The sequence below is a fragment of the Phodopus roborovskii genome, unplaced genomic scaffold (genome assembly GCF_943737965.1).
Source record: "Phodopus roborovskii unplaced genomic scaffold, PHOROB, whole genome shotgun sequence".
In the NCBI taxonomy this organism is placed as follows: domain Eukaryota; kingdom Metazoa; phylum Chordata; class Mammalia; order Rodentia; family Cricetidae; genus Phodopus; species Phodopus roborovskii.
In genome coordinates this window covers 14,336,142-14,350,990 of record NW_026125059.1, presented here as the reverse complement: position 1 = coordinate 14,350,990, position 14,849 = coordinate 14,336,142, and the positions used below count along the sequence as shown (strand labels likewise).

At 47.9% G+C, this 14,849-nt stretch overlaps 1 protein-coding gene across 1 annotated transcript; it reads right to left on the bottom strand.

The window, feature by feature from the left end:
• Positions 1-10,503: 10,503 nt before the first annotated feature.
• Kcns1 (potassium voltage-gated channel modifier subfamily S member 1) lies at positions 10,504-14,728 on the bottom strand. Its single transcript, XM_051186613.1, has 2 exons — positions 13,650-14,728; positions 10,504-11,023 (listed from the first exon to the last, which is right to left on the bottom strand). The coding sequence occupies exons 1-2, from the start codon at positions 14,673-14,675 to the stop codon at positions 10,556-10,558; spliced, it is 1,494 nt and encodes a 497-aa protein (XP_051042570.1). The 5' UTR covers positions 14,676-14,728; the 3' UTR covers positions 10,504-10,555.
• Between the last annotated feature and the right edge of the window lie 121 nt (positions 14,729-14,849).

Sequence of the window (14,849 nt, the reverse complement as noted above, 5' to 3'; positions counted from 1 at the left end):
GTGCGTGTGTGTGTGCGTGCGTGTGTGTGCATGTGTGTGCGTGTGCATGTGTGTGTGTGTGTGAGAGAGAGAGAGGTCCCCATCAGACGTTTTGATCAAGGAACCGCCACTATTAAGATTCATGTGTTTGCAGTGCTGTTATGATAGAGTACTCAACTTTAATCAAGAACATATCAATACAATTGTGCCGGCGCTGCATACCCACCATTAACAGCTCAAACAGAAGAGAGGACTCGCTGAAGGTCAGTGAGGATGTGCAGCCACTGAGCTCTTTAATACTGCTGAGTGTACCTGGGTGATTCCCCGTTACGATTCCTGGGTGTGATTTTGTAAGGAGTAAGGTTTTCCCACCCACCGCTGGTCTCGTCCCGCTGCTGTGCCAGCCTCAAATAACGCACAGAGACCCTGTATTTGATATAATGCTGTTGGCCAGGTACTAGTTTCTTATCGGCTGGCTCTGTCTTAAGTATTAACCCATTTCTGTTAATCTATGTATTTCCATGTGGTCTCCTCTTACGGGAGAGCCAGTTGGCATCCTGCTCTCTCCAGACTCTCCATGCTGACTCCTCCTTACTACTTCCTCTTTCCTCCTTGACTCCTAGTCCCTCCTCTCTTACTTTCCTATTGGCCAACAGTGCTTTATTAATTAACCAGTATGAGAAACATATTTACAGAATGACATCTCCCATCATGATTTCTGCAAGAAGGCATGCACATGCATATTCATGGCATTATTTATTATTGTAATTGTAGTCATCACAGTGCTGGCAACTGAGACCAGAGTCTCCTGTGTTCTAGTGTCCCATGCATGCTAGGTAAGCACTCTACCACTGAGCCTTAGCCCGCTTTTCTTTTCTTTTTTTTTTTTTTTTTTTTTTTTTTTTTTTTGAGAAAGGGTCTCACTAAGTTGTCCAAGATGTACCCAGACAAGTCTTGAATTAACAGTCCTCCTGCCTCAGCCCCATGAGCAGCTGGGCCTGTAACAGTGATATTCCATCCAAGTACTAGTCTGGCACAATCCTACTTAGGTTCTGAGATCAGAAGAGGCCAGGTACATTCATGGTCATAGTCCTCTATTTATAAAGGGAAGCCATCCAGACACCCAGTGACAACAGAGTGGATAAGCTATGTGAATTGCTGTCATGGAGTACTACACAGCACTGAAAATGAGTCAGTGGCTGTTGTGGAAGGAAGCAAAGTGACCAAATGAGAAAAGCAAAGGTTTAGAGCTTGTTCTGTCACACTTGACTTGTGCAGAGACTCAAAAGCAGAAGTAGGGGTTGGGACCCTTAGTCTACAGTGGGAAACCATGGAAGGCTTTGATTGGAGGCTATGGGCTACCAGTGCTCTAGGCCAGCTAATGACATTTTTGTGCTGCTGGTTGGTCCTCATTGGAAATGGGCAGAAATTAGGGAAGCCCTAACCTTGTTAGGCTGGTTGTGAGAGAAGGTATGGTTCAGCTCCTTAAATTGCCACCAGAGAGAGCAGGCTGGCTGCCGGTAAAATATAGCCGGTGGCAGACTGCCTCATGGGCTGTTGGGTTTCCTGGGTAGCTTGTGGTGAATCATAGTTGTCTGTCATAGCTGTCTGTGTGAATGGTCTGTCCATGTCTGTTTGTACGTTCAGTTTCCCACTAGATACAAAAGCCTGGCTGATCTCTCTTATACTAAAGTGAGACATGTCTGTTGTTGGATGAACTGACAAATACAGTTTCTATGTAAAATGGACATTACTCAGCTCCTAAAAAGAAAGGGTATTCTCACACCTTACAACATGGATAAACCTCAGACATTATGGAAAGTAAAATGAGCCAGCCATAAGAGAGCATATACATTCTTTGACTTATAAGGTCCTAGAGTAATCAGTTCAGAGACAGTAGGATGTTGGAGGGAGTGAGGAAGGAATGGGGGGGGGAGTTAGTGCCCAGCAGGGGTTTCAGCTCTGCAGCTGAGGTCTGAGGAGAGATGAGGCCTGGTGATGGCTGTGTCACAGTGTGAGTGCATGTTCTGCCCCTGAACTGCACATTTAAATGATCAAAACAGCGATTTCACATATATTCTGTCATCACCACAACAAGAAATCAGGCACAAGGGAATGTATATTGTGTAATTCTAATGATACCAAATTCAAAACCAGAGAAGCCCTTGATGGTGGGAAGCGAATCCTTGTATAATACTTTGATTTCCTTTTTGAGATCTATATCTCCAGTTCACAGCCATACCCATTCTCTAATGGGATCTCCCTGTGTGCTAGTACGTTTCCATCACTGTGGCTCAGGTACCCAAGGGAACAGCTTAAAGGAGAGATCTGTAATGCTCGTCCGTAGTTCCTTGGCCAGGGCATCATGGTAGTTAGTTAGAGCATGTGATGGATGAGGCTTTTCATGGTAGACAGGAAAGGTCGGGGATAAAGAGGGGATGAGACAGAAACTAGGCATAACCTTCAAAGGCCCCTAGTGATTTCCTTCAATGAGGCCCTGCCGACTAAAGTTGCCATCATCTCCCCAAACAGCACCAAAGCTGGGGGCTAGGCATCCTGAGCCCTTGAGGCACATTGCATATTTGAACTGTAACAACTAGCTTAGATTGTATTTGAACTGAGAGGGGACTCAGGTATGGAATTGTGTGACCATATAGACTTCTCTGGCTCTCTGATTTGTAATATGGGAGCTGAAGAGAGAGATATCTTAACTGAGAGCATCCCTACAGAATATCATCTCTCTCAGTAGGGAGGGTCTGAGCAGGAGGTCACAGTAAATAAGGAGAAACTGTTGCTTCATCATTAATAAGAGCATCACATCCACAAGTCCCAGATGTCTCGATCTGTGCCATGTGCCCTGCGGCTTCAGGCTCCAGTCACTCCTGAACTTTCCACTTTGTAGATGAATTTAAGCTCAAGAAAATAATACTCTAAGGAAGAGCTGGGGTCCATGCTGTTTCCCTTGTCTCCTGGGAACTTCTGACACCCCACCAGTATGGGTTTCACATGGTGGCTGCTAAGTTGTCACAGACCTAACTTTCTTGTCAACCCCTCTTGAGAGAACTGTGCTACCTGTCTGCTGTCCTCACCCCATGGTAAAAGACATGCTCTCTTGGAATCCTTTGCCCTCATTTTAAAGAAGGCATTCCACTTTTCCTTAGGGAGGCACTGTGCTGTTAGTATCCTGCTGGGAATGTCTGTGATAGCTGTTCTTATCTGTCCTTCAGGCCATCTGAGGGGTGTGGGATCCACTCAGACTGGTTAGACTCACACTTGAGGAAATTTTAGTTTGAGCAAAGTGAGCCAAGTGGAGGCAGATGTCACTTGGCTGTTTTAATTGCAGTGGCCTAAAGAGATGGTTCATAGGTTTCTGATACCTCAATCTTTGTTTCCCTCCCTCCCTTCTTTCCTTATTCCCCTCCCCTCCCTGTCCTCCTCTTCCTCCTCCCTTTACTCTTCTTCCTCTTTACTGTCATCATTGTCTCTCTACATTGCCCTGGCTGTCCTGCAACTCACTATGTAGATCAGGCTGCCTCTGCCCCTGCTGGGATTAGAGGCATGCAGCACCATGCCCAGCTCATTCCTTGTTCTTAAAACTTGGTCATTTAATTCTGCTTTTAGCCAGTATATCCAATGCAATCATTTTGTTGTTTGCAACCACATATTCCTAGCTGGTAACATAAATTGAAACTAGAGTTGAGTTGTAAGCAACATATCCTCCAGTGGGAAATTTAAAATTTCTGGGCTGTTGTCTTTGTTTCCTTTCTAGTTGTTAGATATAATATCCCAACAAAAAGCAACCTAGAGAGAAGTAGCACTCCTATCCCACAGCCAAGAGGAGAGAGAGAGAGAGAGAGAGAGAGAGAGAGAGAGAGAGAGAGAGAGAGAGAAGAGAAACTCATTCAGTTCAGAACACATACCCTGGGAATGGATTGGGTCTTCCACATGAGTTAGTGTAATCAAGGCCAGTCCCCTGCAGACATGCCCACAAGCCAACCTGGCCTAGACAGTCCCTCATTAAGAATCTCTTCTGAGGTGACTCTAGATTGTGCCAAGTTGACAAATTAACCATCATGGCTTTAATGGGGGCAAAACGAGTGTGATGGTTTGAATAAAAATGGCCCCCATAGGCCCATAGGGAATGGCACTATTAGAAGGTATGGAGTAGGTGTGGCTTTGTTGGAGGAAGTGTGTCACTGGGGGTGGGCTTCGAGATCTCAGATGCTCAAGCCAGGTCCGGTTTCTCTTCCTGCTTCCTGCCAATCTAGCTATAGAACTCTTAGCTCCCTATTCAGCACCATGTGCCTCCATGATGACAGTGGACTAATTCTCTGAACTCTAAGCCAGCTCCAATGAAATGTTTTCCTTTCTAAGAGCTGATGTGCTCCTGGTGTCTCTCATAGCAATAAAACCCTGATTAAGACAAGTGTTGTGGCTGCTGATTTTTTTTCAGCCTGGGAAGTCAGTGGTCTGAGGTTTCAGTGATAAAGAGATTTTTGTGTCCTTTGATATCATTTGATCAGAGAGGGTAATGTAGTTCTTGGAGTATCCAGCAGAGTTCAGTTACAGGTCAGCTTGTGTGATGGAACCTTTGGTTTCTAGATCCATGAAATGGTATCAAAGGAAAGTCAATTGAGTGAACCCAGATTATTTATTTGGCACAAAGTAAAGAGTCCTTCTGTTCTATGGTAAAGAATCTTCTAAAAGTTGGACTACAGCAAGTTTGAATTCCAAAGTTGTCAGCTGGTTGTTGTTGAATTCTCCCCTTTATGGAATTTGGTGTGGTTCCAGTAGTATTGTAAATGGTGTGGCCCACTGAGAATGTGGGAGGAACCCAAGGCTCTTCGAAACTGAGGCAAAAGGCTCACAACCTTTCTCAGTATAAGAGAGCTTGCAGATCCCTACTTGTTCAAGGTTGCTTAGCTGGAAGATGGAATCAATTTGGCCTGAAAAGCTAAAACTAGATGGGCAGGAAAGACTCTATGGCTCAAAAAGAATTGCAAAAACTTGTTAATTGATACCATCAGTTGGGGGTATATTTGTGGAAATAGGGTGTGTGTGTGTGTGTGTGTGTGTGTATGGGGGTGGTGTTTGATTCAATGGGGGAAATGTTAATTTGGGGCCAGTCTGATTTTGAGATGTAATCACTAGAGATTTGGCTTTCTCTGCTAGCTCCAGGAGCTGGCTGGGCTCTAGCAACTGGATGAGCTGACTAATGACACTTGGACCAAATGCTAGCCCACATGAATTGGGCCTTACAGACTCCAGATCCCTTGGCACCCTGAGAGGAAGGGAATAAAAGATTTCTGGACTGGACTTACTTGTGCTTTCTTTCCATAAACCCCACCACTAAGTTTGGCCTCCAGTGAACTCAGCTCCTGAAAAATGTCTAGGTCAGGAGTGCTGGATCTGTCTCAAAATACACGATGAAAGCAATGGCATCAACCTCTGGTCTCTATGTGCATACATGCACACATGTGTGTTACACATGTACCAGAAAGAGGAAGGAGAGAAGGGAGGGGACTAGAGGGAAGGGAAGAGAAGGAGGGAAGACAGGAGGGGAAATGATAGAATTTCACGGACACATACATTCTGGATTTATCTCCCACTTTGTGAAAGGCACATTCTCTTCTTGTATAATGGGTCTGGTGTCTTGTTGGGTCTTGAAGATAAATGTCAGGCTAACTGTGGGCATCAAGTAATCATGTGTCCAAAAGTAAGGTGCCCATTTTAAACTGAGTGTTGTGTCCTCCACCTAGACAAAAAGCCAGGTGTGCTTGGCAAAGACTCCAACACCAAGTGCAGCCGTGGGCTCAAGTGGCCCATTGATGTTTGCTGGTTGAACAAGAGAGTTTACCATTGAAGGATTGCACATGTGTTTTCTAAAGAAGCACAGTGATCACTTGCAGATCCATTGCCTCCTGTCTCTGTGGCTTGAGTTTTGCAAACTTCAAGGTTTTGGTGCCCATGAGCAGAATGCTTCCCTAATGGATATAGCAGCTAGTTCCCTCAGTTAGAGATGGAGGCTGTCACTTGGGCATTTTTGATCTTATCCCCAAGAATACAAATATAAAGGGAGTTACAGTGCTGCTTTGGTAATTATGCCATCAAGGGGAAACTCCATTAGAAGACATCCAGGAGTTTTAACACCAGGGGATCCTCTGAGCCCCGAGGCATCTCCTTGCTCCTAACACTTTTAAGGGTTTCAATTCTCTAGGAATAAAGGGTTAGGGCACCCTATAAACAGTGACTTGAAACAACTGTGGAGCCAGCCAAAGGCAGGGTGCACATGACATGGCAAATAGAACATATTCTCAGTGCCTAGAGCAGCCTCTGAGCATCGCAGCAACGGGACAAAGCCATGGTGTCTTCCTCAGGCAGAGACTTTCATCTCCTTTCTTCCAGTCTCATTTCCCAGAGCATGCTGGTGACAGTCTTGCTGCTTACAGAATATTAGTACAGGATGTGTGGCACCCATGGAAGAATGAAGTTAAGAGATGGATCCATTAACAGGACATGCTTTGGGGTGTTTCCCCTTCTGATAGAGGATCAGTGTTTGGATTATATGTGACAGTTTTCTGCACATGTGTGTGTTAGGAAATCTAGGGTTGGACTGTAGTGGACACCTGCTATTTTTGACCCTCCTTTAAGTGACAACACATGGCCTTGTCTTTGAATAACTAATTTCATTCCGTCTGCTGCACATGTCAACCCAGCACTCTGCCCTTCAGCCCTGCCAAGAGAAAAACAGATGACTCAGCCAAACCTTCATCCTTCCTGTAGGGAAACTGGATCTGTAAGCAAAACGATGGAGGGGAACAAGTCTGGGAGATGGTTCAGTGGCTAAGAGCACTTGCTGCTCTTCCAGAGTAACTCCAGCTTGGGGGAACAATCACAGACACACAGACACACACAGACACACAGACACACACACACACACACACACACACACACACACAGACACACAGTGATTAGAGGTGAATGTCTGGAAGGCAGTATCCCTAGACAGGATGATTCTGGGCTGCTACTGAGGTCCTCAGAATTCTCCTCATGGCTCTGCTGCCTTGGGCCTTGCCCATCAGGGGGCCCTGTCCATCAGTTTTTCCTTTGGGTTAACTTGATGTACTCCACTTCAGTGGGCTGAACAGTGGCCTCAAACATCCTCATCAAGAATCTCTGGGATCTGTAGATGTCACCTTTTAACAGAATGTCAGTCTTTACAATTGTGATTAAAAGGATACTGAGATGACATCATCTTGGATCATCCCCATGTGCCCTAAATGTCATCAAAACTATCTTTATGGGAGAAAAGTTCTGTGGAATTTAACAGCCAGTGGAAAATGTGATGTGAGGCCAGGGGCAGGGATGAAAGTGATGCCAACAACCGTGGAGGTGCTTGTGGGGTTGGGCTGTCCCCCTACAGTTCCCGGAAGCAGGGTCCTGCTAACACCTTGATTTTAGACTTTTGGTTTTGAGAACTGTGTAGGAATAGAATACATTTCTTGTTTTAAACCATTGAGTTTGTTGTAATTTGTTACAGAACCACTAAAAATGAATACACCTTCTAATTCATTCTTTTTTGTTGTTGTTAGTTTCTAGTGTTTGCAACCAATGACTAGTACTTGTTGCTATCACTCATAGTTTTCATTATTTGATTGTTTCATTAACTGTTTTATTTGTGTGTGTGTGTGTGTGTGTGTGTGTGTTGCTGGGGACTGAACCGAAGGTCTCATGCATGCTAGACAAGTGCTCTCTCACTAAACTGCAATCTTAGCCTTTTTTTTTAAATTGTGAAACAGGAACTTACTAAGTTGCCCAGGCTGGCCTTGAACTCCCTCTGTAGCCCAGGTTGAATTTAAGATCTTTCTCAGCCTTGCTAATCTCTGGGATTATAGGCCTGTGCCGCAAAGCCTGATGAGTTAAGCGTTCTGATGACGTTAATTCCAAGTGGATTCTTATCCCATGCAAACTGTCCTAGCTGATCCTACCACAGACAAAGCCTGTGAGGGTGTGGACTATGAGTCACTCCATTTGATTGATTGCCTACTCTCCCCAGTCACTCAGACTAAATCCGGCAACCAGCTCCCGGCTCGCAGAGGCAGGTGCTTGGGCACGGATCACTATTGGTATAACCCTGTCTGCCCACTGGAGCAGGAGAGAATCACTGCATTGCTGCTAAGATAATAAACAACCTGCAGCAGCAGACAGGGGCCAGGCCATCCTCGCCTCAGCTGCCTATCCCCACACCACGTTTAGAGTTCTGTTTGAAGAATCGGAAAATCTGGTCTGGATGTGTGATAAGCCAGGCCGAAGGAGTCTGGGGGAAGCTCTCCAGTCTGTCCCTCTAGCTGGGCACAGCTGGACACAGATGTTAGGAGCTGAATATGCTGGAGAGATGATTAGCTGGTGAGCTCCCCAGAGGCCTTTTGGCTTAGCTCCTGCCTCTGCTGCAATCTGGTGACTGGGAACCCACGTGTTGGGCGTCTGTTGTGTATTTGGAATACTCTTCCCTGGGATCCATTTTGCCTAATTGCTGTTTATCTTTATTAGAGCAGGTTAAAGGGTCTGTCACTGCCTCAGGAAAACATTTTCTGAGGGTCTCAGGTTGCAGACTCTGGTAGAGTACACATGCTCATGGTTTCCTACCTCGTAAAGTTAACTGTCAACAAAGTTTGTGGCTGTTACGTTCGAATCTATCTCCCAATTATCTCCTTGTCAGTATGGGGACATTTGTGTTCTCTGCCATAACTACCTCTTGACCGTGGTAGAGGTCAGGCAGAGGTCCAGCAGCCAAGGCAAATCCGACGGGGTGAGAAGAGGGTAGAACATGATGGCTTATATGGGAGGGGACAGAGGAGAAGCTACTGGAAAGCGGAGAGTGCATTCCTCCTCCAAAGACATTGGAAAATGTCTAAAATACACTAAGATTACCATTTGTCTGAAGGAATGAATGTAGGTCACATGGGAATCCTTAGCTTAGGGCTCTTTCAATAATGATAGCAGCTAAATGAGTGGGTGACAAACCATGAAGGAGTCATTGCTAAAAGTTCCCAAACCAAAGTGGGGCTGGGGACTGGCCCTCCTTTTCAATGTTGTTCATACCCTTTCAAGAGCAGGGTCTCTATCTATCTATCTATCTATCTATCTATCTATCTATCTATCTATCTATCTATCTATCTCTCCCTCTCTCTCCTTTCCTCCCAGTGCCTGCCTGGTGCCCAGCAGGCTGTATAGCAATTGCTCAGTCTAGGCAGTATATACTATCTAACTCACCCTGCTCCACTCTTGGGGATGAGCCAGATGATGTCTTCTCCCTTAGAGCTCAGTGTGATGGAACAGATGGGGCTTCAGGGAGGCCCCGATGACCTACAAATGGGCGCTTAGCTGCAGTGTGTAAAAAAGTCAGAGCCAGACCCCTCCACAACTTGTTCAGCCAAAAGGGCAGACGATTTGGTGGGGGGGGTGGTATAAAATATTTACTTCTATCAGGGATGGCAGGACCAGCACTGGCCCAAAGGGACAGGAATGTCAAGCATTTGCCTGGGTGCTACTCACAGCAGAGCTAGAGTTCCGTGAGATGAACAGAGGGAACTTCCAAGGGCGGAATGGGAGCTGTGGTAGTCAGGTTTTAATGCAGTGATAAAGATGACCACAAGCAACTTGGAGAGGAAAAAGGTTATTTGGTTCACATATCCCAGGTCATGCTCCACTGGGGAACTCCAGGGCAGGGACTCGAGGCGGGAACAGAGACTCTGGAGGAACACTGCTTACTGATTGCTCCCAGGGCTTGTTGGGTTTGCTCTCTTACACACTCCAGGGGTCCCGCCCACAGTATGGGCCCTCCCATACCAATCATTAGGATAATGTCCCACCAGGCCTGCCTACAGGTGGTCTGACGGAGGTATTTTCTCAGTTGAGGTTCCTCTTCCCAGACAACTTTATCTTGTGTCAAGTTGACAAAAACCAAGCAGCGCAGCAGCCCTCTGCCTCCAACAGCTGAAGGGTGAGCTGGCCGTAAGTCAGTGCCTCCTCCCTAATCTTCTCTCTGGGTCACAAGTTGTGACCAATGGGCTGGGATCGAGTTCTGGGGACAGGGGTTGGTTACCTTTTCCATAGCAGATGTAGAGCTGGGTCTAGGTTCCAGAAGGGTCTGTTCAGGTTTTCTCTGTAAGTCAGCCCTGGGAAGGAGCGCCTACGATGGTTGTGCTGTTGATCCTGTGGATTGCCTGAGGACACAACCCCAGCTCCTTTCTGGGACTTAGTGCTAAAAGCTGACTTCTTTGCCATAGGTCTGTGACATTTGGGTGAGCTTCAGTTCCCTCATCAGTGGAACTGGGATATTTATCTGCCAGCACAGGGCTAAAGGGGCGTGTATGGAGGCCATCCTCATCCTCCTCCTTCCAAGGAGGTTGTTGTGTGTGCTTGTGGAATATAGGGCAGTACCCTCCTGCCCTGGACTTTTCTAGGTCTCATTACTCAGGTGGATGGATGACTCCCATGCAGGTCTTCAGCAGGGGAGGGCTCTGCTCTGTTAGCTGACTCTGAGGCCGTGGGGAGGATGCATGGAGCCCTGGTTTTAATAACTCTGAGATTTTACAGGCTCACTGGGGGCCTGGGTCTCCAAGTCTGTAGACCGTCCCTCCTGAGAAGTCTCTTGGGATGTTTCCAGAGACACCTCTGATACCCCATCCACACTGCTCAGCAAGTCCTCAAATGCCCGCTGCCCACTGCTCCGCACCGCCGCCTCCAGTGCCTTCTGGCGCCGGTAGAAGTGGGAAAACTTGTTGAAGATGATGGTGATGGGCAGTGCCACCACCAAGATGCCCCCTAGGATGCAGCCTGAGGCCGCCAGCTTGCCAGCCACAGTCTCCGGGACCACATCCCCATAGCCCACAGTGGTCATGCTCACAGTGCCCCACCACCAGCAGGCGGGGATTGTGTCAAAACCCTCATTTTCTTCTTCAGCTGTGTAGGCCACACCAGAGAAGACCGACACACCCACGGCCAGGTACAGCAGTAAGATGCCCACCTCACGGTAGCTGTGCTGGAAGAAAATGTATGAACCCAAGTTAGTGCTGTCTGGACTTACAGGCCTATAGTCAAGAGACACTGAGGCTTACGGAGTATAAAACATCAAATGGTAGAGCTGGTGCCAAGACCCTGACTCTGAATTATGCTCTTCCAACTACATTAAGCAACAAAACTCCCTGCGACTGAACTCAGGCCTAACTTCTGTGTCCACGGTGCCTGCTTGGCTATGCTAATTAGGATCCTGGTGTTTTTTTATGCACTTGCAGAACCAAGAGAGTCACAGTTTATATTTCATAACGCAAAGAATTGGTTTCATGTACATTGAATTGCTCTATAACATCTCTGACAAGTATGAAAATATTGTCTGCCCCGCAAGGAAACTGAGAGGGTGTGAGTTCCGTAGGCCATCTACAGAACACACTTATGTATGGGTGCCTGGTTCTTAAACAAAGCTGTCCTGCTTGCTTTGCCCACCACGGACAGGTGGAAATACTTGGAGACTTTTTTTTTTTTTTAACTTGGAGACTGTTTTGGTTGCCATAGTCGGGGCAGGATGGCATGCATCCATACAGGCCAGGAATAAGGCATACTATCTCATAGAACATAAGATGTCCTCCTCACCGATGAAGAATTACCTGTCCTCAAATGACACCAATTCTGAAAACCCCTTTTCGACAGCAGGATAACATACAGAAGAATTGTGTGAGAGTCTGTTTAAAGACCAGAACTCAAGCAGGTTTGCAGTAGAGCCAGAGGTTCGGCCTTTTTTTTTTTTTTTTTTTTTTTTTTGGCAAGCTTCTGGACATTGAGGAAGTTGTTGATGACCTGGGACCTTGCTTTAGCTGTGAGCCCCGTCCCCCATGCTATATTAGCCTATGTCAAGCTTGACTCTTATAGTTCTGGTTATCTCTTCTCCCTCCTTGTCAGCAAAGCCTCAAGCTCCAATTCTCTGCAAAGTAGCAAGGGTTTGTCGAGGGCAAGGCTCTCCCCAGGAGTGGTTCTGAATTGGAAGGGTCTGGCTGGTTAATGTACTTCCCTGTAGCTGCTTGGTACCTGAGGGTTCTCCCCAGGTCACACGCCAGTGACTGGTATCCTGGCTGCCATGCATTATCAGGACAAGCAAGATGCTGTCATGGAGGCTGGGAGGGACTTGGGAGCGGCTTTCTGGGGATCCTTCACAGGGTTACCTAGGGCTTGGGAGAGCACAAAAGGCTTGAGCTGGGCACAGCTGGCTTGTTTTCTGGGGTCTGCCACTTATTAAGGAGCCTCCCACAAGTCTTGTCACCTCTTAGAACCTCATTTTCCACATCTGTAGTGACAACAAAGCCATTCACAAGCTCCTCATTGCCCTTTGAACAAAAAAAAAAAAAACAAAAAAAAACCAAAAAAAAACAAAACAACTGGGGTCCAGAGTTCGTGTCCCCATACCTCAACCCAGCATCTCTTCCCCCGCTCCGTATCCCCTCTGCTGACATTCACTCTGTTCCCTCACCAGATCATGGTATAAGTTCTTCGTGTTTGCCTCCTCCTCTAAACCAGGCTAATTTCACCCCCTGGGCATGGCCAGTGGCCAATAAACTGCAACCAGTCTTATAAAACAGCTTAGCCACCCCAGGATCTTCATTTACGGGAAGAAAATAAATTATAGCATCTCCCGAGGAAGTTGTCCTAAGGACTAATCAATAATGAATGTGAAATTGGCAGGGACCACTCATTCTGTGCACAGTACATGTTAGCTCTAGGCTATTCCTAGTCTAAGAGTGACCTGAGACTACCTGCACTGTCCAATGATGCTACAAGAAAGGTATCAGGAGAGAAGCCAGTTAACACTCTGCTGCTTTGCATATTTCTTAGTGTCATGTTTTATTAGCTATTTGACAGGTTCGTCAAAAGCCCCTCCCTTTCCCCTTCCTTCCTTCCTTCCTTCCTTCTTCCTTCCTTCCTTCTTTCCTTCCTTTCCTCCTTTCTTTCTGTGGACAATAGTGGCTCACTTTAATTTTGTGTATGTTGATGGCTATATGCATGTGTGTCTAGGTGCTGGAGTTCACCAGAACTACAGTCAGAAGTGACTGTCAGCCAACCAATGGGTCCTCTGCAAGGGCAGTTCCTGCTCCACCACAAGTGATCTCTCCAGCCCCATGGTTCACTCCATTTTATTTTCTATATGTATTTTTATATATTATTTTTCTTTATTCTTCTGGGGAAATACAGGTAGCATCAAGCCCTTCTTTTATTTTGTTCTTTGTTTTAGATTTATTTTTATTTACACGTACGAGTGTTTTGTTTGCATGTACATTTGCACACCACATGTGTGCAGTGCCTGTGAAAGCCAGAAGAGGGCATCAGATGCCCTGGAACTGAAGTTACAGACTGTTGTGAGCTGGGAATCTAACCTGGATCCTTTGGAAGAGCAGTTAGGGCTCTTAACCAAGTCATCACCGGCCCAGTAAGCCCTTCTTTGCAGAGTTGTGGGGTTAGATCAGGATGAATATGAAATGTGTATCTAGCCTCTAGCCGTATGCCTGGCTCAATGGCAGCTTAGTCTTTGAGCACCTGTATGCAACAAGGCTACAAATGCAGCAATTAACCCGCCCTGCCCTACATCTTCCCTTTGCCCCAATCCTGCCTCAGCAACCTACCTTGAGCGTGGCACCTAGCGAGCGCAGTCCAGTGGAGTGGCGTGCCAGCTTGAGCACACGGAAGATACGCATGAGGCGGAACACTTGCACCACCTTGCCCAGGTCTCCGAGCTCCTCTCCGCTGGCTCCACGCCGGTCACCAAGAGCCGCGCCAGCCAGCAGTGTGAGATAGAAAGGCAGCACCGACACAATGTCGATGAGATTGAGCGGGTGGCAGAAGAAGTTGCGCGTGCTTGGAGCCAGCAGCAGGCGCGATGACACTTCGAAGCTGAACCAGGCGATGCAGAAGTACTCCAGGCGGCGCAACACCGGGTCATCGCGTACGTCCTCTGCGCTGCGACCCGCGGCCACTGCAGCCACAGCTGCGGCTGCCTCCCGGGCTTGGTACTCAGGCAAGCTGTGGATGCACATGGCAGCGATGGAGGCGAGCACCACGCCGATGGACACGCAGCTAAAGAGCTTGCTGGGCAGCGAGTAGCCCGGGTTCTCCATGGTGAGCCAGAGGCGGCGGCGCAGGCGGCCGCAGCGGGCCGCACCATAGCGCGCCAGCTCCCGCTGCACGTCGGAAATCTCATCGGGACATGGGTCCACGCTGCTCGGCGTGTCACTGTCCTCGTCCCAGGCGCGAGGCCGCGTCACTCGCCGCTCCAGATAGCGCGCGCGGCAGCACGTGGCCAGTGCGTTCTCGCCCAGGCCCCAGTAGTCGGCCTCCTGGCCGAAGGCGAAGACGCACAGCTCGTCCAGCACGTGCAGGTGGCCGGTGCGGTAGAAGTGCAGCAGGCCGAGGAAGAAGCCTGGGTGCCGATCGAAGTAGAACTCGCGTGCAACTGCATCATAATCGTCGCACAGGCGCCGCGCCTGCTCCTCGGACGCCGCCGCCTGTAGGCGGCCCAGCCGTGTGCCCGGGAAGCGTGCAAGGGCACGCGCGCTCAGCAGCCGCCGCACTCCGCCCACGTTCACGCGCAGCGCTTCATCTCTTGGCCGCCAGGGGACCCGGGAACCTGGCCCAGGGGACTCACTCACCATGGCTGAGGTATTCTACCCTGTGGGTTAAAATCCTTGGATCCATCCACCAGATGGGGTGCTGGAGACTGTGTGAAGCGCCAAGCATGCAGTAAGCACCCAGATATCTAATGCTCCACTCCCTGGACTCAAGTCAGGATTGGGCCTGAATATTCTTCATCCCCAGACTTGATGACT

Coding starts and splice junctions, on each gene's coding strand:
- Kcns1 (XM_051186613.1), bottom strand. CDS start 14,675: ATGGTGAGTGAGTCCCCTGGGCCAGGTTCCCGGGTCCCCTGGCGGCCA. Junction 11,024..13,649: donor CGCTAGGTGCCACGCTCAAG/GTAGGTTGCTGA, acceptor ATTTTCTTCCAG/CACAGCTACCGTGAGGTGGG.